We start from the raw sequence: 25,384 nt of genomic DNA, 5'->3' as shown, positions 1-25,384 counted from the left end.
GCAGCTACAAGATGAGATTTGGATGGGGACACAGAGCCAAGCCATATCAGAAGATTATTAGTTAAAAAAAAATCTTTTATGCAAGGTCTTAAAAGGGAAAATCTTTCCAAGTTACTGTTTATACATGGTATGATAGTAATTACTATCATAATGTTTACTGTGTAAAATTTTTACTTTTGTAAAATGTAGAACTAAAGAGTTTTTAAAACTTGTATTTTCTCTTTCAATCTAAACTTGCATGCTTCCATTTTATAAAATTTCTTCTAGTAAGAATCTTAGTAGATTAGGCAATCTATATGTATGAGCAGTTATGAGTATTATTTCTGAAGGTAAAGTAGTTTGTGAGTAGTATTTGGTGAAAAGAAATCAGCTAAACTAATAAAGATTCTTGCTTTACAGAAACTGGTGAACATTTCACCAGATCTTCCAAAACTTATCAGTTCCATGAATGTCCAACAACCAAAAGAAAATGAAATTGTCGTCCTGAGTGGGTTAGCCTCTGGAAATCTCCAGGCAGATTTTGAAGTTTCACAGGTAAGATATAAGTTCTTGTTAAGCCATTCACTTACATCTATAGTTAGCTCAGCACAGATCAGTGTAAACCCCAAACAGATGCTACACATAAGCTTCTGTAACATAGGAATCAAAGTGTCTTTATATTTGAGAAGTCTGCATTTGTATTTCTCTTAAATATCACCACTTAAAGTTTGACAGAGCTTTTCTTACATCAACTCCTAATTTCTATTATCTTCTCAAATTCCTAAGTTGTATTTGAACTAGAGCAGATAGAGTAGGCATTGGTTACTTAGCTTTGTTTTCTACAAATCTACTGGATAAACAAAAACAGAATCATCTTCTCTTTTAGGAGCAGTACGAAAATTCTATTTCAGAATCCCACAATATCATCTTTCAGATGTTATGTATTCCTTAGGAGGTACCAAACTAGCCAAGCTAGTAAATCCAGGATGGCAGCTTCAAGGATGGAAAGAGAGTGTCTTAGGCCCAACGAATAAAATATCCCTCCTCCAAAACAAATGTTATTAAAAATAAACAGTAACTAAAATACTACTATTATCATTCCGTGCACTCATGTTCGCTCCTATTATATAAATCACTATAACATTATTTACTTGAAGATATGTAAGTAAAATTGTTTAATTAATTTACAAGAAAAATACACATAACATACATTACAGTGATATATAACAGCTCCAGATTAAAATGATGAGCATTTGTTTTCCACAAATTATTCTTCCTTGGGTTTTAATTTCACTGTCAATTTTTTAAGTCTTCTTTTATCCTTCAACTCTTCAAAATCTCAAAAAGCCCAAAAGTCTCCAAATTTCGAGAAACATAATACAGTGTGATAAATCAATTAATAAACGAGGAGGCTTTATTTCCAGGTAATCACATCTCCCTGACTTTGTAGCTACTAACAAAGCTTGTGTCCTATAAATTTTACATGAATCCTAGGTAATTTGTGGCTTGTCAAATAATTGTATATTATATCTTTGAGAGTGAAGACTTTATTCCCGTTTTCTTTCTAGAATTCACAGATTTAAAAAAAAAACAACTGCCTCTGCATTATAGAACACTTTTCCTAGCTTTTGGCAAGTACAGGTATTACTGAGAAATTCCAGCTTTCTTTCAATATCTCTATGAAAATTGGTATTGACATTAATTGGACTTGACCTTGAGTTTAACTTACTAGACCCTGATTAATCCCAGTTAGGTTTCTTAATTTAACATGGCAGAAAATTAGCTTAAGCAAAAAGAGAACATATTGTTTCATGTAATCAGAAAAATCCAGGAGTAGATTAGGGACTTAAACAATGTCATCAAGACATGGATTTTTCTCTTGTGGCCTCTTTCCTGTTTTCTCTCCGTTGGCCCCATTATCAGACAAGCTCCTCCCACAAGGAAGCAAAATCTCTTTGGGTTCAAGTCCGGAACGAGTGAATGGGACGTCATTTCCAGGTGTTTTTCAGCAAAAGTCTCATTGCATCCTATTGGCTCTCATATGTCACATGCCCATTTCTGAACCAATCACTATGACCCAAGGAATGCATTGTTCAGATTGGCCAGGCTTGAGTCACATGATCACCCCTGGAGCTGGAGGTGAATCAACTCCATGTGAATCACTTGGACTCTGATGAGGTTGACTCACTGATAGTATAGTGTGCCCTTCTCCCCAGGGCAATTGTCTGATTCATGTTAGCACCTCCTTGCATAATTTGCATACAATAGGCACTCGGAAAATACCGGGTAAGTTTCAGTTTAGTGTAGTGTGTCTAAACTCAGTGGAAAGAAAATTAAGCCAACTTCTGCTTACTCTACAACAGCAGTTCCTGTCCATTCGGGGGATCACAGATACTTTGTGAATTCAGTAAAAGCTATAGACCAGTGTGTCTCAAATGCTAATGGATGTACGTATCTCCAACAGATTGCTTGGAAACGCAGATTCTGATTGAGTAGATCTGGGTTGAGGCCTGAGAGTAAATATTTCCAACAAGCTCCCAGGTCATGCCATGGCTGCAGGTCCATACCCACACTTAGAAAAGCAAGGCAATGGACCACCTTCTTTGAAAAATAGACCTAATCACATATGCATATAGGGAAATTCTATTTTTGAGCCCCCAGGGGATTCCTAAACCCCTTGGAGAAGGATTGAATTTTTCATTTTATAATCATCTCTCCTAGAATTATTAGAACCTTTTATTACTATTCCAATGAGCAATAAATAATATGAATAGTGACAATGTGTAGTGGAAAATGAGGATATGGTTTGTAACCCTAGAACTGAACAGAATTAACAGGTCTAATTAGTACATGATTCTATAATTTGGGCCTCTTTATCACTGTTTTTCCCATACGCTGGTCTTTTAGAGATAATTAGTTCACTTCCTATGGATTTCATTTAATTTCATGTTGACTGCTTCTTCAGATAAGCAATACAAATTATAGAATCTAACTAGTTGATAGAACACTTACTGTACATCTGAAGTACTAGTAGAGGTTTTACTGAGTATCTTCAAGGCAGAGAAAGATACTGGTCTGAGAAACTGGGACTCAATTTAATCAAGAGAGGTAACCAAGACAGCACTGACATTCCCTTCAGCTTGACCAAAATTTAGACACGCTCCTTCCTGACTCTAGACCCTGACTTCCCTTTTCTTAGAGCATTTAATCTAGAAAATTTATAATTGTAAATTCCTCCTCTGCCTTTTTGAGATGTAAATCCTTTTGTAAAAGCCTCTTGCCAGCTTTATACCCAGAAATGTCTTTCTCAAGGACCTGGGAGCTGTCTCTTTGAAATGTAATCATCAAGGAAGATAGTTCCCTTAAAGTCCCCAGTCTTTATGGGAGCGTAAGAACCTAACTTCAGTGGACATCTTGCTCCAGGTTGTAAAACTACCTCCTGTCATAAAGATACAAGAAAGTTTACTGTTTCTTTGGTAAAGCCAATTATCAAACACAGATGACCTATGATCTCCCCCGTCACTCTAGCCCTTAAAAACCCTATTGCCTTTTGTTTCAGTGGAGTTGTGGTCCAACTTAATTCTGGCCTCTCTTCCCTACTTTAATAGCCTCGAATAAAAATCTTCTTTGCCTGTTTAACTTTGCCCAGTTGAATTTTTGCTTTAACCAAGGGAAACTAAAATATGTGATACAGCCGATCTATTTTCCCCTAAGTCAGGCTTTTTCCTAGGTACTTTGTGTTCCCAAACATCACTTGAATTTTTTTCGAGTAGTTTATTAATATAATCCCAGAAGACCTTTCAAATATTTTAAAGGTCCCCACTCCTATTAACAGGAGAGCTTGGTGAAAAAGGAAAGGTCAGAGGCAATAGTCTTTTATTTTCCCTTTTGAATAAATGCCTTCTTTTCTCTCCACTTTTAGTGCCCTTGGCTGCCAGATATCTGCTTGGTCCAATGTGCAAGAGGGAACAGACCAAACAGTACCAATTGCATCATCTTTGAAATCAACAAATTTCTGATCGGTCTGGAACTGGTGCAGGAGCGACAGCTCCACCTGGAAACAAACATCTTGAAACTGGAGGATGACACGAACTGTTCCTTATCCTCAATCGAGGAAGACTTTCTCACCGCTTCTGAGCACTTGGAGGAGGAAAGCGAGGTGGACGAATCTAGGAACGGTGAGAACTTTCCAATTAGTGCCTCCTGAAATTAGTCCCCATATAAAAATGTCTGGGCGAGATTTCAAAAAAGTTCCAGGCCACATCAGTTTGGCTGACACATCACAATCTTTACTTGCTGAATTGTAAGGAAGGAAGGAAGGAGGATACGAGAACGCTGGTGAAGATACTGACAAACGCACGTGGCAGACTTAATGGTTGGATGGATCCAGACTCCCAAAAGATGCCTTAGGGATAGTGAAGGGAATTTGTGTACTTTAAAGGAAACTCCTCCTGCCTGCCAAGAGATGGAGGCTATCACTGGGAGGAAAGTTAACTTCCCTAAGACTTCCATAAAAGCCATATATTAGTTGAAGCCAAGTTGGACCAGCCTGGATTTGAATCCCAGCACTGCCAGATTGAGGCTGTGAGATCTGGCGCCAGTTATCTAATGTTTCCTAGCCTAGTTGCTTTGTCTAATTTGGGAGTACGATCATGCCTATAGCTAATGATTTTTGTGAAGACAGAAAGAGATAATCCAGGAAAGTGCTTAGTACCCCTTTCTTCAGCTCTTCCTGTTGACCCATTCACAGAGCTCAATGAACAATGCGTTCCTCCTCCCCACTTTTAGCCACAGAGGAAGGGTACCCCAGATGTTGTTGCCACTGTCCCTGGGACAAGTCTCATGCAAACTTTAGAACAAATCTTTCCAACAAGTCCCACTACTGAGGTTGCTGTAAACATCCTCCCTTCTCCTTCTGTACCCAATGGGAAGCTCTAAGATCCAACTATCTGGGTTGCTTTCCCCTGAAAAATGGTGGCAGCCCTCAGCCCTCAAACACCTCCTACTTGCATTTGTATCCCATATGGAAAGCCATTTTGTTGGGTGGCATTTTATCATGAAATTTGAAAGCCTTTTCAGATTCATTTTTCTTGAGGAAAACCATTCAAACTGTTATTCTTGAAGGGGGAAAAAAGTTGATGCTTTATTTTTATTTATTTATTTTTTATTTTTTTATTATACTTTAAGTTCTAGGCTACATGTGCACAACGTGCAGGTTTGTTACATATGTATACATGTGCCATGTTGGTGTGCTGCACCCATTAACTTGTCATTTACATTAGGTATATCTCCTAATGCTATCCCTCCCCACTCCCCCCGCCCCACAACAGGCCCTGGTGTGTAATGTTCCCCACCCTGCATCCAAGTGTTCTCATTGTTCAATTCCCACCTATGAGTGAGAACATGCGGTGTTTGGTTTTCTGTCCTTGTGATAGTTTGCTGAGAATAATGGTTTCCAGCTTCATCCATGTCCCTACAAATGACATGAACTCATCCTTTTTTATGGCTGCATAGTATTCCATAGTGTATATGTGCCACATTTTCTTAATCCAGTCTATCATTGATGGACATTTGGGTTGGTTCCAAGTCTTTGCTATTGTGAATAGTGCCGCAGTAAACATACGTGTGCATGTGTCTTTATTGATGCTTTATTTTTAGAAAGTAATTATTACTTAAGACTTATGGTAACCTGCTATCCAAAAAGTAATAGTGCCCCTCATTTTCTCCTCACTAGGTTATGAAAATATAAATGTCTCAGCCAATGTTTTGGAAAGTAAACAGCTAAAGGGAGCCACCCAGGAGGAATGGAATTACAACAAGGAAAAGTGGCTTTATGCTTTGGAAGACAAATACATCAACAAATATCCCACACCATTGATTAAAACAGAACGATCTCCAGAAAACCTAACAAAGAACACAGCCTTGCAGAGTCTAGATCCCTCAGCCAAGCCATCACAGTGGAAAAGTGAAGCTGTGGGGAATGAGAGACAAGCCACACATTATTATTATTCAGAAGCTTTTAAAGGTGAAATGGAAAAATCACAGGCACTGTATATTCCAAAAGATGCTTATTTCTCCATGATGGATAAAGATGTACCTTCTGCATGTGCTGTGGCAGAGCAGAGAAGCAACCTAAACCCAGGAGATCATGAAGACACAAGAAACGCTCTCCCTCCTATACAAGATGGAGAAGTCACCGCTGGCAAGTATGCTACAAATTTAGCAGAATCCGTGCTGCAGGATGCATTTATTAGATTATCTCAGTCTCAGCCCACATTACCCCAGGAATCTGCAGTCAGTGTTTCTGTAGGAAGTTCTCTGCTTCCCAGTTGCTATTCCACAAAAGATACAGTGGTTTCTCGGTCATGGAATGAGCTCCCCAAAATCGTCGTTGTTCAGAGTCCAGATGGCAGTGATGCTACCCCACAGCCAGGCATCTCCTCATGGCCTGAGATGGAAGTCTCTGTTGAAACCTCAAGCATCCTCTCTGGAGAGAACTCCAGCAGACAACCCCAGAGTGCTCTAGAAGTGGCGTTAGCTTGTGCAGCCACTGTGATTGGAACCATTTCCAGTCCACAGGCCACAGAAAGACTCAAAATGGAGCAAGTGGACTCAAACTTTCCCCTAGGGGGCAGTGGTGCGCTGCAAACTCAAGCACCCCAAGGACTCAAGGAACCTTCCATCAATGAGTACTCCTTTCCATCTGCTTTGTGTGGCATGACTCAGGTGGTCAGTGCCGTGGCTGTCTGTGGTCTGGGTGAAAGAGAAGAGGTGACGTGCTCAGTGGCTCCAAGTGGTGGCCTCTCGCCTGCAGCTGAGGCTTCTGAAGCCATGCCCCCACTTTGTAGTTTAGCAAGCATGGAGCTTGGCAAGGAAGCCATTGCTGAGGGATTGCTCAAGGAGGCTGCTCTGGTTTTAACAAGGCCTGATACCTACAGCAGCATTGGAGACTTTCTGGACTCCATGAACAGGAGAATCATGGAAACTGCTTCAAAGTCTCAGACCCTGTGCTCAGAAAATGTCCTCAGGAATGAACTGGCACATACCCTGTCCAATGTTATCCTGAGGCACTCCATTGACGAAGTTCACCACAAAAATATGATAATCGACCCCAATGACAACAGGCATTCATCTGAAATTCTAGACACCTTAATGGAAAGTACAAGTCAACTGCTTTTAGATGTGATATGCTTCACGTTTAAGAAGATGAGTCATATTGTACGGCTTGGTGAATGTCCTGCTGTCCTTTCTAAGGAGACCATCAGAAGGAGGGAGACAGAACCAGACTGCCAGCCATCTGATCCGGGTGCTAGTCAAGCTTGGACAAAAGCCACTGAATCCTCCAGCAGCTCTCCACTTAGCAATTCACACAACACGAGTCTTGTCATCAACAATCTTGTGGATGGCATGTATTCAAAACAAGACAAGGGTGGAGTGAGGCCAGGCCTCTTCAAGAACCCCACACTGCAGTCAGAATTATCACGTAGTCACAGAGTGCCCAATTCTTCGACTGCTACAACATACTCCAAGGAAATATATCTGAAAGGAACAGCAGGAGAGGATACCAAAAGCCCTCATCACAGTGAGAATGAATGCAGAGCCTCTTCCGAAGGACAAAGGTCCCCGAGGGTCGGCCAGTCCAGAAGTGGTTCCCAGGAGGCTGAGGACAGTATCCACCCAAACACCCAAGAAAAGTACAACTGTGCCACATCTCGCATCAACGAAATTCAAGTCAACCTGTCCTTGTTAGGGGATGACTTGCTGCTTCCTGCTCAATCCACGCTTCAAACAAAGCATCCAGACATCTACTGCGTTACAGACTTTGCGGAAGAATTAGCAGACACGGTCGTCTCCATGGCAACTGAAATTGCAGCGATTTGCCTTGAAAACTCCAGTGGAAAACAACCCTGGTTTTGTGCATGGAAAAGAGGGAATGAGTTTCTGATGACACCCAACGTACCCTGCCGATCCTTGAAGAGGAAGAAAGAGGGCCAGGGGAGCGGGGCCGCTCTGAGGAAACACAAGCCGCCCCGGCTCAGTGAGATCAAGAGGAAGACGGACGAGCACCCTGAGCTTAAAGAAAAGCTGATGAACAGGGTTGTGGATGAGTCCATGAACCTTGAAGATGTCCCAGATTCTGTCAATCTTTTTGCCAATGAAGTGGCAGCCAAGATCATGAACCTAACAGAGTTCTCTATGGTGGAAGGCATGTGGCAGGCGCAGGGCTATCCCCGGAATCGGTTACTGAGTGGCGACAGGTGGAGCCGGCTGAAGACCTCCAGCTGCGAAAGCATTCCTGAGGAAGACTCCGAGACCAGGGCCTATGTCAACAGCCTGGGCTTAGTGAGCACGCTGAGCCAGCCGGTCAGCAGGGCCAGCTCTGTCTCCAAGCAGTCGAGCTGTGAGAGCATCACCGATGAGTTTTCCAGGTTCATGGTGAACCAGATGGAAAATGAGGGGAGAGGATTTGAGTTACTGCTGGATTACTATGCTGGCAAGAACGCCAGCAGCATTCTGAGCTCAGCCATGCAACAGGCGTGCCGGAAAAGTGACCACCTCAGTGTGAGGCCTAGCTGTCCCTCCAAGCAGTCCAGCACAGAGAGCATCACTGAGGAGTTCTACAGGTACATGCTGAGGGACATCGAAAGAGACAGCAGAGAAAGCGCCTCCTCCAGACGGAGCAGCCAGGGTTGGACAGCCGGCCTGCTGTCTCCTTCTCTGCGATCCCCAGTATGCCACAGACAGTCGTCCATGCCAGACAGCAGATCCCTGTGCTCCAGGCTGACAGTGAATATGCCCATCAAAGCCAACTCTTTAGATGGCTTTGCTCAGAACTGCCCACAAGATTTCCTAAGCGTGCAGCCGGTCAGTAGCGCGTCCTCATCCGGTCTCTGCAAATCTGACTCTTGCTTGTATCGGAGAGGTGGGACTGACCACATCACGAACATGTTAATTCATGAAACGTGGGCTAGCTCCATTGAGGCTCTCATGCGCAAGAACAAAATCATTCTGGAGGATGTGGGGGAAGCTGACACTGAGTCTGTTTCTGGTGGCTCTCCCTCGCAAGCAGAGAAGTGTGCAAATAGATTAGCAGCGAGCAGGATGTGCAGTGGGCCAACTCTGCTTGTTCAAGAGTCTCTCGATTGCCCGAGGAAAGACTCTGTTACCGAATGTAAACAGCCCCCAGTGTCATCTTTGAGCAAAACTGCTTCTCTTACAAACCACAGCCCTTTAGATTCTAAAAAAGAAACTTCCTCGGGCCAGGACCCTGTACCAATAAACCACAAAAGGCAATCACTTTGCTCGAGGGAAGTGCCTTTGATTCAGATTGAAACAGATCAGAGAGAAGCCTGTGCTGGGGAACCTGAACCCTTCCTTTCCAAAAGCAGCCTCCTAGAGGAAGTAGAAGAGCATTCGAATGACAAAAACATCCCCGATGTGGTGAGAGGTGGAGACACAGCCCTGAGCACTTGTCAGATCCATAGGTGAGTGAATAGTCTTAGACTACATAGGGTGCATGTGACTGGAGTTTGCATCTTAATCAGTGTTTAGTCTAAATTTTAGACATAAAGGATTTGATTGGTGCAAGAACTAAATTTTCACGACCGAAAAAAAAAAAAAAAAATGACCTCCTAGGTTAATATGCATTTATGGTAGAGAGTTGAAAGTAAATTTCTTCTTAAAATCTCCGAAACAAATTAAATTCATCTATATAACCAAAGAAGTAAGATATCATTCCTCCCGTTAAAATTAATCTCCTATGGTTTCCTACCTTTTAAAATTCATTCATGGCAATTTTTAAGCAAATAATAATAATATATGATGCAATAATATTAATAATAAATGATGCAACTTATTCATTTGAAAACAGTTAAATTTAAATAAATATTAGTATTGGCATTTGACATTAAATATTTTGGCATCGTTTTTCTCTCCTCTCATTTTTCTTCTCCGTAGAGTCTCTCCTTTCAAGTTTTGCTTTCTGTTTTTGTTTTCTGGCTTTTTCTAAAGATCTTGCCAAGGACACTGTGTCCCACAAGGGCTGGCCTTAGATGCCTGGTATAATTCTGGCAGTGTAAATGCAAAGCAACACTGAAGTATTGTTATTTAAACAGCCTTTTCCAGAAAATTATGACGTAGTTGACAATCCGTTTTGAATTTGACGCAAGGTAATAATTTCTCTGAGGCTGCTTAAAGAACTCTCCATTCCTTTTACAACTTATATTTTCTGTAGAAAATTTATCAGATTCTTGAATATGAGACCACTGTATCATTTCTTTAGCTTTGGTTTGTAGTTAAAACAGGAAAACAAAATAAAAAATTAAGCTACTGGCCTTGGAAAACCTAAGTTGGAGAAGTCTTTTCAGAGACATCTGCCTATATTGTTTATTATTTACCAAGAGTGGCAGTCAACAAGTTGAACACAGCCTTCATCAAATTTCAGCAGCTCTCTGAAAATCCTTGATACTTTTTCACTTCCACCAGGGAAGAAGGGATTCATCCTCAGATACCAGTGCTCCCCATTAGAGGGCATCATTACTGGTGTGGTTATGGTTTAGTGTATTTGGTACCTAGTGTCTAGGTGGATTTAAATATTTCTTTTTTAGCCACTCAGTACTAAGAACTTAACTTTCCAATTGTATGAAATCCTGGAAGAATAAGGAGAAAGCATGGAAACGTAAAAGCAAAAGAACACAAAGCTAAATCAAATGATGTAGGCAGAGCTAACCAAAAAGACATATTTTTATATATCAGTAGTTCTCCAGCTACAGACAATATTCATCAAAGCATTTTATCTAGGTCACATGGAGAATTACAAATTTTTTAAAGCTATCAGAGTTAAAGAAACAAATTAGCTCATGTGTAATTCTTTAGAATTACCTTAACCTGAAATACAAGAAAAGGGAAAACCCTTCTTAGAGAATCCAGATGCCTGACTTGGAGTCTTCTTTAACACAGATATCTTAAACCCAGCTGAGATTTTTAACCAAAGAGTGACTAGTTAGGGAACGTTCATGAAATAGTAGTTCAAAAAGATTTAGGGTTGTAGGCTGAGATCGAATAGCAATTGTCACTGAAGTTGAATAAAATTCATTACACAATTATGAATTAAATGTCACCGATATTATCCTTAAAATAGGTACAATTCAATGCTATTTCCAAAATATATTGGAAATATGTATGAATAAAGTCCCCAAATGACTTAGGTTTGTATTACGTGGAATGACCCAAGAACACACCCTCTCAAATCATGATTTCCGGTTTGGTTTTCCACCAATAAAACAAGAAAGAATGTGGAGTCATCAACCCTAGAAATTCAAGACCTACATGTGCTTCCAAAACATAAGAACTAAATATTGAAAATGTTTTTCTTTGTGGAACAATATAAAGAATTATTAAAGAACATGGATTTCACTAACCTGGTAACTATGAGCAACTTCTGTGTTTACCAAAGTTTACTCACCTATAGGTGGGAATAATAATTATCTTATAAAAGGATCTTTAAGGTTTTAATAAGGAAATGCACATAAATCTCTCAACTCAGGGCCTCGTCTCTTGTAATAAATGCTTGCTTTTTGGTTGTTGTCATTGCTGTTTGGAGTTAGGATATATGATTGCCCTTATTCCAGGAAATTTTTTCCAAAAGAATTATCTTAAAAGCTGGGCGCGGTGGCTCATGCCTGTAATCCCAGCACTTTGGGAGGCCAAGACAGATGGATCACGAGGTCAGGAGTTCAAGACCAGCCTGGCCAAGATGGTGAAACCCCATATTTAGTCTCTACTAAAAATACAAAAATTAGCCAGCTGTGGTGGTGGGCACCTGTAATCCCAGCTACTCAGGGGGCTGAGGCAGAGAATTGCTTGAACCTGGGAGGTGAAGGTTGCAGTGAGCCGAGATCGTGCCACTGCACTCCAGCCTGGGTGACACAGCAAGACTCTGTCTCAAAAAAAAAAAAAGAAAAAGTAATATCTTATAAACATTACGAGGATTTTATTTAAAAAGAGGATTTCCAGGATTTGCTAGAGGGAAAATTAACCATATTTAGATCACATTTTCTAAGCTCAGAGATGTTATGGGATTTGATTAGTCAAATAGCTAAGTACAAAACTCTCTTCTCTGTGAAACAGTTCTACTCTCTTACACATGAATAAGGTAAGTGGCATATGCACTCTTAATTTTGTTTGGAGATGGGGAGGTGTCATGTCCTGAAAATAATTTTAGGCTACTTTCTTTAGGCATGTTTTCATGATTCTTACTTTAAAAAAAGTTATTTGCGTTCAATATATTGAAATAAAAATCACTTCTTACTTTTTTGATAAAAGAATAACAACTTCAGAATTTATTGGACTTCTTGATAAGTTGAGACCACAAAGTATAAACAACAACTGACAATTCTGAGCATTCACATGCTGTACTTACTGACATAATCTTAAGTTTTAGAAACATATTTTAGGTTGTGTATCCATTTATATTTGCTTCAAGAAAAAAAAATTATTCATCCAACAAATATTTGAGTGCTTATTCTGACAAGCAGTTGGCCTTGGGGCTGAAAACACAGAAGAAAATAGAAAGACTTGATATCTACTCTCATAGTTCTTACACACTAGTGGGAGAGACAGGGAGACTACATAGGAAAACCTTTTGAAAAAAATATTGTACAGTGTGATGAGAGAAAAAATAAAAAGTAATGTGGTAGCAAATAACTGCTAGGGAAAGTGGATACTTAGGATGTTGGCATTGAGATAAGACCTAAACGAAGAGAAGGTGCCAGCCGTAGGAAGAACTAGAGTGAAAGACTTGGATTATAAGCATTATGGTGATCTAGCCAGCCTGAAAAATGTTCCACTATGAATCACCTAGAAATCCTGGATTAAGTATAATTAACATCCTTTTAAGTATGAAGCTGATCTTTTTTTTTTTAAGACAAGCAAATAAGCTTTAGTGATCTATTGCCCAGAATGATGAATGTAATGAATAAAAATGCATTGTATATTTCTTTTTTCTTTTTTTTTTTTTTTTGAGATAGCGTCTCACTCTGTCACCCAGGCTGGAGTGCTGTAGTGCAACCACGGCTCACCGCAGCCCCAACCTCCAGGGCTCAAGCAATCCTCCCATCTCAGCCTTTCAAGCAGCTGGGACTATAGGTGTGTACCACCATGCCCACCCAATTTTTTAATTTTTTTGTGGAGATGGAGATCTCACTCTGTTGCCCAGACTGGTCTCAGACTCCTGGGCTCAAGTGATCCTGCCACCTCAGCCTCCCAAAGTGCTGGTAGTACAGGTGTGAGCCACTGTGCCTGGCCTGTATATTTCAAAACTGTTAAAAGATTAGATATTAAATGTTTTCACCACAACAAAATATAAGTATCTGAGGTGCTAGATTTTTTAATTAGCGTGACTTAATCATTCCACAAGGTAAAACTATATGACAACATCACAGTACACCCCATATAATAGATACAATTACTGTCAGTTAAAAAAATTGACTAGCAAGTGTGATATATTCCCCATGGATCTGGATGTTTGGCACCCCCGTCTCCAGAGAGATGGAAACAGAACTGTCTGCCATTTATGATTTACCCTCGTTTCTATATCCTCAGGAATTATTTTATTTACCCTTATTTGCAAGGCTAATCTTAACAATAGTAATTATAGAAATTTCAGAGGTTAAAAAAAGAAAGAATTTGAAAAGGTAGTAAATTAGAGCTGACTCTGTGCTTGCCCTTGAGGGCATCTACCAGTCTCTGTAGCCTAAAAATTCATTTTCTAAAGGCTAGTGGAAACCAGGAAATGAGGGTCTGCAAATGGTAAAGACTTGGAACTGAGGCAGACTTCCACATCCTGAAGGGTTACAACCTCAGTAAAGTTCACCCACCAGAACAGTGAACTGTTTAAAAAAAAAAAAAAAAAGGCATCTTTCAGGATTCAGGCTCTGGATACGAGGAGAAAACAATCCCCTTGAGAATTTCTAACCACAGCTTACCCTAATGCATTTTTGACATTCTAATTTGCATTGTACGTGTGGTCCAGGAAATCCCAAGCCAGTAAGTTACCTTAAAGCAATCTCAGGTTAACAACCCTATGAGAGCTTGGCAGAGACAAAAGTAAAATCTCTGGAGAGTTAAGCCCAGTCTTAAAGGATTTCAACAAATAAAGCCCCATCAAGTATAAGCTCAGAGTCTTAAACTGAAAGACACACAAGGAATCAAGGCACTGTAAGAAAGACTCAGCACAAACATGAGGAGGCAGAATTAGCCCTATCGAAGTTCTCAGACACTGGAATTATTAAATACAGAATGTAAAGTACTTATGTTTAATATTTGGAAAAAATGAGACATACAAAATAGGAGCAAGAAACAAACTACCATCAGAATAGAATAAGGTAGATATAAAAATCAATAAAATACTACTACAAAGACGAAAAGTATAATGAAATTAAAAGCCACTAGATAGAAAAACATATTAATTATTGAAATCAAAACCACAATGGCATACCTACAGAGAGAGCTTTAAAGATAAATGTGAAAGGACTTCTGTTTCTACTCACAATGAAGTTATTGAAACTCAATTTGCCCTCCATCCGTGAATAAATTTTTTCTTTTGTTTTTGAGATGGAGTTTCACCCTGTCACCCAGGCTAGAGTGCAGTGGTGCCATCTCAGCTCACTGCAATCTCTGCCTCCCAGCTGCAAGCGATTCTCCTGCCTCAGCCTCCCGAGTAGCTGGGACTACAGGCACATGCCACCACACCCAGCTAATTTTTCTTTTGTATTTTTAGTAGAGACGGGGTTTCACCATGTTGGCCAGGCTGGTCTCGCACTCCTGACCTCAAGTGATCCACCTGCCTCTGCCTCCCAAAATGCTGGGATTATAGGCATGAGCCACTGTGCCTGGCCCATCCATGAATAATTTTTTTAATGGGCAGAATTAAACAACTGATTTCATACGTTGTACAACAAGCAGCACATTGAGCGAAGGGAAACAAACATGATTAGCCCTATAATTGCCCTCACTTTCTATCTGGATTGCCTTTTCAGACAATAATGCCAAGAGGGAAATCTGGAGCAGAGTTCAGTAGGCACAATGAGGTGAGGAGACACAGACTAGAGGGAGATATGCAGAGAAAGAAGAGGAATCTGCACAGGAAGCCCCTTGACCTGTTGCTGGACACTGAGGCATGAATCTATGGGTACAGCCCTATGACGCTAGAGAGTTGTAAGCTGGACAATGCCACAAGCTCGCATAGTACTGGAAGATGTTTAGTCCCAACTAGCCAGAGTGAAGAATCCATGTTACATACACACAGTACTTAGTAGAGACCCTAAAAACATCACATCATAGAATTAAAGCTAAACTAGCCCTAAAAATAAAGGCTAATCTATACTTGTTCTAACAAAACTTAAAAGCAAGCATCAAAAAGATCAAGCTGAACTGAAACTAATTTAATCTGCAATAAAGTTCAACATTGTTTAAAGAAAAGACAACAAAATCTAGTACTCAACAACAAACTTGCAATGTAACATCCAAGCAAAAAATGCTACACAAAGAAGAAAAATATCACTCATAATAAGGAGTATAATCATCAAAAGAAACATATCCAGAAATTAGAGAAGATGAAATTAGCAGACAAGAACTTTGAGCGAAGGGAAACAAACATGATAAAGAGATTAAATATCTCTTATAAATATGCCAAAAGATTTAAAGGTACACATGAATATAAGATTTGATGAAAGTTATAAACTCACAAATTAATAAATATAATGAACTCTAAGGATCAACAGAAAGAAAATCACATCAAGGGACATGATAATCAAATTATTAAAAACAAATCATAAAGAAATTGTCTTAAAAGCAGCCCAGAGAAAAACATTATATACTAAGAAGCACAAATAAAAACTGCAGATTTCTTGTCAGAAACAATGTAAGATAAAAGACAAAGTATGACAACTATACTATGCTGAAGGAGGAAAAACTGTCACCCTAGTATACTTTATCCAGCAAAAATTCCTTCAAAAATAAAGGCTATTCATTAATAGGAAGATTCAATATTTTCATGATGTCAGTTCTTCCCAGTTGAATCTATAGATTCATTACAATCCCAATCAAAATCCCAGCAAGTTATTTTGCAGATATCAACAAACTAATTCCAAAGTTTGTATGGAGACCAAAAGACCAACAATATTGAACACAAGATTGAAGAGGAACAACAAAGTTAGAGGATTGAGACTACCTGACATGATGATTTACTCTACAGCTATAGTAGTCAAGAGAGTATGGTATTGGCAAAAGAACAGATAAATCAAGCAATGGAACAGAACAGAGATCCCAATAATAGACACCCACAAATAGAGTCAATGGATCTTTGACAAAGAAACAAAGGCAATATATTGAAGAGAAAATAGTCTCTTCAACAAAGAGTACAGAAACAACGGGACATTTACATGCCAAAAAAAATCAGACACATTACACCCTTTGAAAAAATAACACGAATGGATCACAGACCTAAGTGTAAACACAAAGCTATATAACTCCTGGAATGGCTGGGTGCAGTGGCTCAAGCCTATAATCCCAGCACTTTGGGAGGCCAAGGTGGGTGGATCACCTGAGGTCAGGGGTTTGAGACCAGCCTGGCCAACATGGTGAAACCCTGTCTCTACTAAAAATACAACAATTAGTTGGGTGTGGTGGTGTGCCTGTAATCCCAGCTACTCGGAAGGCTGAGACAGGAGAATCTCTTGAACCTGGGAGGTAGAGGTTGCAGTGAGCTGAGATCGCACCACTTCACTTCAGCCTGGGTGACAGAGCAAGACTCTCTATCAGAAAAAAAAAAAAAAAAAAACTCCTAGAAGATAATATAGGAGAAAAATCTAGATGGATCGTGGGTATGGCAGTGACATTTTAGATACACCAAAGGCACAATCTATAAAAGAAAGGCTTGATAAAATAAACTTTATTAAAATTAAAAACTTTTGCTCTGTGAAAGACACTGAGAAGAGAATGAGAAGATAAGCCACAGATTGGGAGGAAATATTTCTAAAATACATATCTAATAAAGGACTATTACCTGAAATATACAAAGAACTCTTAAAACTCAACAACATAAAGATAAACTGATTTAAAAATGAGTTTTTAAAGTTTTTAAGTCATGGAGTTTTTCAGCTATGTTTTCTTCTAGTAGTTTTATAATTTTAGTCCTTATCTTTAAGTATTTAATCCATTTTTAGTTGATTTTTATATAAGAGGTGAGAAAAGGGTCCATTTTTAGTCATCTGTATGTGGATATCCAGTTTTCCCACACCATTTATTGAAGAGACTATCCTTTCTTCATTATGTGTTTTTGGCACCTTTGTCAAAAATCAGTTGATCATAGATATATGGGTTTATTTCTGGACTCTCTATCCTATTACACTGGTCAATGTGTCTGTTTTTATGCCATTGCCATCCTGTTTTAATTACTATTGCTTTGTAATATATTTGGAAATCAGGAAATTCTGTCACTTGTGACAACATGAATGAACTTAGAGGATGTTATGTTAAATGAGATACACCAAGCACAGAGAGACAAATACAGTCTGATCTCACATATGGAATCTTGAAAAGTCAAACTCATAGAAGGAGAGAGTAAAATGATGATTTCCAGAGGCTGGGGACTGGGGGAGGTGGACAGAGAAAGGAAGATTCTAGTCAATAGGTAAAAAGCTATAGTTAGAAAGAATATTTTCTGGTGCTCTATTGCACAGAAAGGTGACTACAGTTAATAATAATGTATCATATATCTCAAAATAGCTAAAAGAGAAGGTTTTAAATGTTCTCATCAAAAATAAATAATAAATATTTGGTATGATGGATATTCTTATTACTCCAATTTAATCATTCCACAGTGTATACATATATCAAATTATTGTATTGTACCCCATAAATAGATATAATTATTATTTGTCTGTTAAGGATAATACAAAACTTCAAAAATGATCAAAAGCGGTTCCAAGATGGCCAAATAGGAACAGCTCCAGTCTGCAGCTCCCGGCATGAGCGATGCAGAAGACAGGTGATTTCTGCATTTCCAACTGAGGTTTGAAGAGAGTAGTGGTTCTCCCAGCACGGAGTTTGAGATCTGAAAATGGACAGACTACCTCCTCAAGTGGGTCCCTGAACCCCGAGTAGCCTATCTGGGAGGCACCCCCTAGTAGGGGCAGACTGACACCTCACATAGTTGGGTACCCCTCTGAGATGAAACCTCCAGAGGAACGATCAGACAGCAACATTTGCTATTCAGCAATATTTGCAGTTCCACAGCCTCCACTGCTATACCCAGGCAAACAGGGTCTGGAGTGGACCTCCAGCAAACTCCAACAGACCTGCAGCTGAGGGTCCTGACTGTTAAAAGGAAAACTAACGAACAGAAAGGACATCCACACCAAAACCCCATCTGTACATCACCATCATCAAAGACCAAAGGTAGATAAAACCACAGAGATGGGGAAAAAAACAGAACAGAAAAACTGAAAATTCTAAAAATCAGAGCGCCTCTCCTCCTCCAAAGGAACACACCTCCTCACCAGCAACGGAACGAAGCTGGATGGAGAATGACTTTGACAAGATGAGAGAAGAAGGCTTCAGATGATCAGACTTCTCCAAGCTAAATGAGGAAGTTCAAACCCATGGCAAAGAAGATAAAAATCTTGAAAAAGATTAGACAAATGGCTAACTAGAAAAACTAATGCAGAGAAGTCCTTAAAGGACCTGATGAAGCTGAAAACCATGGCACGAGAACTACATGATGAATGCACAAGCTTCAGTAGCCGATTCGATCAACTGGAAGAAAGGGTATCAGTGATGGAAGATCAAATGAATGAAATGAAGTGAGAAGAGAAGTTTAGAGAAAAAAGAATAAAAAGAAATAAAGCCTCCAAGAAATATGGGACTATGTGAAAAGAACAAATCTACCTCTGATTGGTGTACCTGAAAGTCACGGGGAGAATGGAACCAACTTGGAGAACACTCTGCAGGATGTTATCCAGGAAAACTTCCCCAACCTAGCAAGGCAGGCCAAGCTTCAAATTCAGGAAATACAGACAACACCACAAAGATACTCCTCGAGAAGAGCAACTCCAAGATACATAATTGTCAGATTCACCAAAGTTGAAATGAAGGAAAAAATGTTAAGGGCAGCCAGAGAGAAAGGTCAGCTTACCCACAAAAGGAAGCCCATCAGACTAACAGCTGCTCTCTCAGCAGAAACTCTACAAGCCAGAAGAGAGTGGGGGCCAATATTCAACATTCTTAAAGAAAAGAATTTTCAACCCAGAATTTCATATCCAGCAAAACTAAGCTTCATAAGTGAAGGAGAAATAAAATACTTCACAGACAAGCAAATGCTGAGAGATTTTGTCACCACCAGGCCTGCCCTAAAAGAGCTCCTGAAGGAAGCACTAAACATGGAAAGGAACAACTGGTACCAGCCACTGCAAAAACATGCCAAATTGTAAAGACCGTCAAGGCTAGGAAGAAACTGCATCAACTAATGAGCAAAACAACCAGCTAACATCATAATGACAGGATCAAATTCCCACATAACAATATTAACCTTAAAGGTAAATGGGCTAAATGCTCCAATTAAAAGACACAGACTGGCAAATTGGATAAAGAGTCAAGACCCATCAGTGTGCTGTATTCAGGAAACCCATCTCACGTGCAGAGACACACATAGGCTCAAAATAAAGGGATGGAGGAAGATCTACCAAGCAAATAGAAAACAAAAAAAGGCAGGGGTTGCAATCCTAGTCTCGGATAAAACAGACTTTAAACCAACAAAGATCAAAAGAGACAAAGAAGGCCATTACATAATGGTAAAGAGATCAATTCAACAAGAAGAGCTAACTATTTTAAATATATATGCACCCAATACAGGAGCACCCAGATTCATAAAGCAAATCCTTAGAGACCTACAAAGAGACTTAGACTCCCACACAATAATAATGGGAGACTTTAATACCCCACTGTCAACATTAGATAGATCAATGAGACAGAAAGTTAACAAGGATATCCAAGAATTGAATTCAGCTCTGCACTAAGCAGACCTAATAGACATCTACAGAACTCTCCACCCCAAATCAACAGAATATACATTGTTCTCAGCACCACACCACACGTATTCCAAAATTGACCACATAGTTGGAAGTAAAGCTCTCCTCAGCAAATGTAAAAGAACAGAAATTAAACTGTCTCTCAAACCACAGTTCAATCAAACTAGAACTCAGGATTAAGAAACTCACTCAAAAACCATCAACTACATGGAAACTGAACAACCTGCTCCTGAATGACTACTGGGTACATAACAAAATGATGGCAGAAATAAAGATGTTCTTTGAAACCAACCAGAACAAAGACACAACATACCAGAATCTCTGGGACACATTTAAAGCAGTGTGTAGAGGGAAATTTATAGCACTAAATGCCCACAAGAGAAAGCAGGAAAGATCTAAAATTGATACTCTAACATCACAATTAAAAAAACTAGAGAAGCAAGAGCAAACACATTCAAAAACTAGCAGAAGGCAAGAAATAACTAAGATCAGAGCAGAACTGAAGGAGCTAGAGAGACAAAAAACCCATCAAAAAAATCAATGAATCCAGGAGCTGGTTTTTTGAAAAGATCAACAAAATTGATAGACCTCTAGCAAGATTAATAAACAAGAAAAGAGAGAAGTATCAAATAGACACAATAAAAAAATGATAAAGGGGATATCACCACCAATGCCACAAAACTACAAACTACCATCAGAGAATACTATAAACACCTCTACACAAATAAACTAGAAAATCTAGAAGACATGGATAAATTCCTCGACACATACACTCTCTCAAGACTAAACCAGGAAGAAGTTGAATCTCTGAATAGACCAATAACAGGCTCTGAAATTGAGGCAATAATTAATAGCCTACCAACCAAAAAAAGCCCAGGACCAGATGGATTCACAGCCAAATTCTACCAGAGGTACAAGGAGGAGCTGGTACCTTTCCTTTTGAAACTATTCCAATCAATAGAAAAAGAGGGCATCCTCCCTAACTCATTTTATGAGGCCAGCGTCATCCTGATACCAAAGGCTGGCAGAGACACAACAAAAAAAGAGAATTTTAGACCAATATCCCTGATGAACATCGATGCAAAAATCTTCAATAAAATACTGCCGAATCCAGCAGCACATCAAAAAGCTCACTAACATGATCAAGTGGGCTTCATCCCTGGGATGCAAGGCTGGTTCAACATGCACAAATCAATAAATGTAATCAAGCATATAAACAGAACCAAAGACAAAAACCACATGATTATCTCAATAGATGCAGAAAAGGCCTTCAACAAAATTCAACAGCCCTTCATGCTAAAAACTCTCAATAAATTAGGTATTGATGGGACATATCTCAAAATAATAAGAGCTATTTATGACAAACCCACAGCCAATATCATACTGAATGGGCAAAAACTGGAAGCATTCCCTTTGAAAACTGGCACAAGCCAGGGATGCCCTCTCTCACCACTCCTATTCAACATAATGTTGGAAGTTCTGGACAGGGCAATCAGGCAGAGGAAAGAAATAAAGGTGTTCAATTAGGAAAACAGGAAGTCAAATTGTCCCTGTTTGCAGATGACATGATTGTATATATAGAAAACTCCATCGTCTCAGCCCAAAATCTCCTTAAGCTGACAAGCAACTTCAGCAAAGTCTCAGGATACAAAATCAATGTGCAAAAATCACAAGCATTCTTATACACCAATAACAGACAAACAGAGAGCCAAATCATGAGTGAATTCCCATTCACAATTGCTTCAAAGAGAATCAAATACCTAGGAATCCAACTTACAAGGGATGTGAAGGACCTCTTCAAGGAGAACTACAAACCACTGCTCAATGAAATAAAAGAGGATACAAACAAATGGAAGAACATTCCATGCTCATGGGTAGGAACAATCAATATCGTGAAAATGGCCATATTGCCCAAGGTAATTTATAGATTCAATGCCATCCCCATCAAGCTACCAATGACTTTCTTCACAGATTGGAAAAAACTACTTAAAAGTTCATATGGAACCAAAAAAGAGCCTGCATTGCCAAGTCAGTCCTAAGCCAAAAAAACAAAGCTGGAGGCATCATGCTGCCTGACTTCAAACTATACTACAAGGCTACAGTAACCAAGACAGCATGGTACTGGTACCAAAACAGAGATATAGACCAATGGAACAGAACAGAGCCCTCAGAAATAATACCACACATCTACAACTATCTGATCTTTGACAAACCTGACAAAAACAAGAAATGGGGAAAGGATTCCCTATTTAACAAATGGTGCTGGGAAAACTGGCTAGCCATATGTAGAAAGCTGAAACTGGATCCCTTCCTTACACCTTATACAAAAATTAATTCAAGATGGATTAAAGACTTAAATGTTAGACCTAAAACCATAAAAACCCTAGAAGAAAACCTAGGCATTACCATTCAGGACATAGGCATGGGCAAGGACTTCACGTCTAAAACACCAAAAGCAATGGCAACAAAAGCCAACATAGACAAATGGGATCTAATTAAACTAAAGAGCTTCTGCACTGCACAGCAAAAGAAACTACCATCAGAATGAACAGGCAACCTACAAAATGGGAGAAAATTTTTGCAATCTACTCATCTGACAAAGGGCTAATATCCAGAATCTACAAAGAACTCAAATTTACAAGAAAAAAAAAAAAGCCATCAAAAACTGGGTGAAGGATATGAACAGACACTTCTCAAAAGAAGATGTTTATGCAGCCAACAGACACATGAAAAAATGCTTATCATCACTGGCCATCAGAGAAATGCAAATCAAAACCACAATGAGATATCATCTCACATCAGTTAGAATGGCCATCATTAAAAAGTCAGGAAACAACAAGTGCTGGAGAGGATGTGGAGAAATAGCAACACTTTTACACTGTTGGTGGGACTGTAAACTAGTTCAACCATTGTGGAAGACAGTATGGCGATTCCTCAGGGATCTGGAACTAGAAATACCATTTGACCCAGCCATCCCATTCCTGGGTATATACCCAAAGGAATATAAATCATGCTGCTATAAAAACACATGCACACGTATGTTTATTGCGGCACCACTCACAATAGCAAAGACTTAAAACCAACCCAAATATCCAACAATGATAGCCTGGATTAAGAAAATGTGGCACATATACACCATGGAATAGCATGCAGCCATAAAAAATGATGAGTTCATGTCATTTGTAGGGACATGGATGAAGCTGGAAACCATCATTATCAGCAAACTATCGGAAGGACAAAAAACCAAACACTGCATGTTCTCACTCATAGGTGGGAATTGAACAATGAGAACACTTGGACACAGGAAGGGGAATATCACACACGAGGTCCTGTTGTGGGGTGGGGGGAGGGAGGGACAGCATTAGGAGATATATACCTAATGTAAATGACGAGTTAATGGGTGCAGCACACCAACATGGCACATGTATACATGGGTAACAAACCTGCACATTGTGCATGTGTACCCTAGAACTTAAAGTATAATATATATATATATATATATATATGACAAATTATCAAAAGACCTGAAGAGACACTTCACCAAAGAACATGTATGGATAGCATATAAGCATATAAAAAGATGCTCAACATTATGTCATTAGGGATTTGCAAATCAAAACAATCAGATACCACCACATACATATTAGAATCCCAAAATTCAAAATACTGACAAAACCAGATGCTGGCAAAGATGTGGAGCAACAGAAACTCATTCATTACTGATTGGAATGCAAAATAGAACAGCCACTTTTGAAGACATTTGGGGAGTGTTTTACAAAACTAAAGATACTCTTACCATACAACCCAGCAATCCTGCTCCTTGGTATTTACCCAAATACATTGAAAACGTATGCCCATATAAAAACCTGGACACAGATGTTTATAGTAGCTTTAGTTGGAATTGCCAAAACTTAGAAGCAACAGGGGATTCTTCAGTAGGTAAATGGATAAATTGTGGTACATCCAAACAATAGAATTTTATTCAGCACTAACAAAAAAGAACTATCAAGCCATGAAAAGATACAGAGGAACCTTAAATGCATATTATTAAATGTCGTCAGTCTCTTATTTATTTATTTTATTTTTATTTTTATTTTTTTTAGATGGAGTCTTGCTGTCTCCCAGGCTGGAGTGCAGTGGCACCATCTTGGCTCACTGCAACCTCCACCTTGTGGGTTCAAGCGATTCTCCTGCCTCAGCCTCCTGAGTAGCTGGGACTACAGGCACCCACCACCATGCCTGGCTAATTTTTTGTATATTTAGTAGAGATGGGGTTTCCCCGTGTTAGCCACGATGGTCTCCATCTCCTGACCTCGTGATCCACCTGCCTTGGTCTCCCAAAGTGCTGGGATTACAGGCATGAGCCACCGCGCCCGGCTGACTAATTTTTGTATTTTTAGTAGAGACAGTGTTTCACCATGTTGGCTAGGCTGGTCTTGAACTCCTGACCTCAGGTGATCCACCCGCCTTGGCCTCCCAAAGTGCTGGGATTACAGGCGTGAGCCACTGTGCCTGGCCAAATGTTGCCAGTCTTAAGACGCTACATGCTATATGATTCCAACTATATGACAGTCTCAAAAAAGGCAAAACTATGGACACAATAAAAAGATCAGTGGTTGTCAGAGGTTAGAGGGCAGGAGGGTTGAATAGGTAGAGCACAGAGGATTTTTAGGGCAGTGAACTTATGCTGTATGATATTAGTCATTATACATTTGTCAAAGCCTATGGAACATGCAACATCAAGAGTGAACCCTAATGGAAATTACAGGCTAGATGGTCTCTAAAATCTCTGCCAACTGAGAGAGTAGATTCTATGATGGAATTTGATATGACATAGTCTTCTGAATCTCTGTGGATGACATGTAAGATAAGAAGGGGGAAGCCATCTGCATGCATCTGCACAACACCTCTGTGCATTATTCATAAATAAATGAGCAAAACTATAAATTTATCTCAAAATGAAAACTAGTGTTGTGGATAATGATTCATTCTGAATTCCTAGTTATGTGACATGGAACGTGAGATTTACTTTAAATAGAGCATGAAATTGAGATAAAGTAAAATACACTGACGGACTCATTTTTTAATAAGGATGTTGGATGTCAATCACTGAGATTTAACTTCTTTAGTAAGAAATAGCCTGGAATAAATGTTTCTAATAACAGGAGATTCTAACTTAGTAAGAAATTGGTCCAGGAAATGACTTTTTAACTAGGCAAGTGAATGGTTTGGGAAACTTCTCCTTTGTATCTGGTCCTTGGCTCATTTGCACTGTGTTGGGAATATGTGTATTATTTCCATTTGTCATCAATGAACTA

The 25,384-nt window shown here is 39.4% G+C and overlaps 1 protein-coding gene across 5 annotated transcripts in view; it reads left to right on the top strand.

Annotated features, from left to right (window-relative positions):
- The window catches only part of SPHKAP (SPHK1 interactor, AKAP domain containing), a 195,162-nt gene that overhangs the window by 149,991 nt on the left and 19,787 nt on the right, over positions 1-25,384 (top strand). For all 5 annotated transcript variants that reach the window (XM_055290859.2, XM_055290860.2, XM_055290864.2 and 2 more), the window contains 3 exons: positions 400-534; positions 3,902-4,157; positions 5,714-9,464. In XM_055290859.2, coding sequence (XP_055146834.1) covers positions 400-534; positions 3,902-4,157; positions 5,714-9,464 — 4,142 coding nt within the window. The remainder of the gene's footprint in view (positions 1-399; positions 535-3,901; positions 4,158-5,713; positions 9,465-25,384) is intronic.

This window comes from Symphalangus syndactylus, chromosome 8 (genome assembly GCF_028878055.3).
Source record: "Symphalangus syndactylus isolate Jambi chromosome 8, NHGRI_mSymSyn1-v2.1_pri, whole genome shotgun sequence".
In the NCBI taxonomy this organism is placed as follows: domain Eukaryota; kingdom Metazoa; phylum Chordata; class Mammalia; order Primates; family Hylobatidae; genus Symphalangus; species Symphalangus syndactylus.
This window is presented reverse-complemented; position numbering and strand designations above follow the sequence as displayed.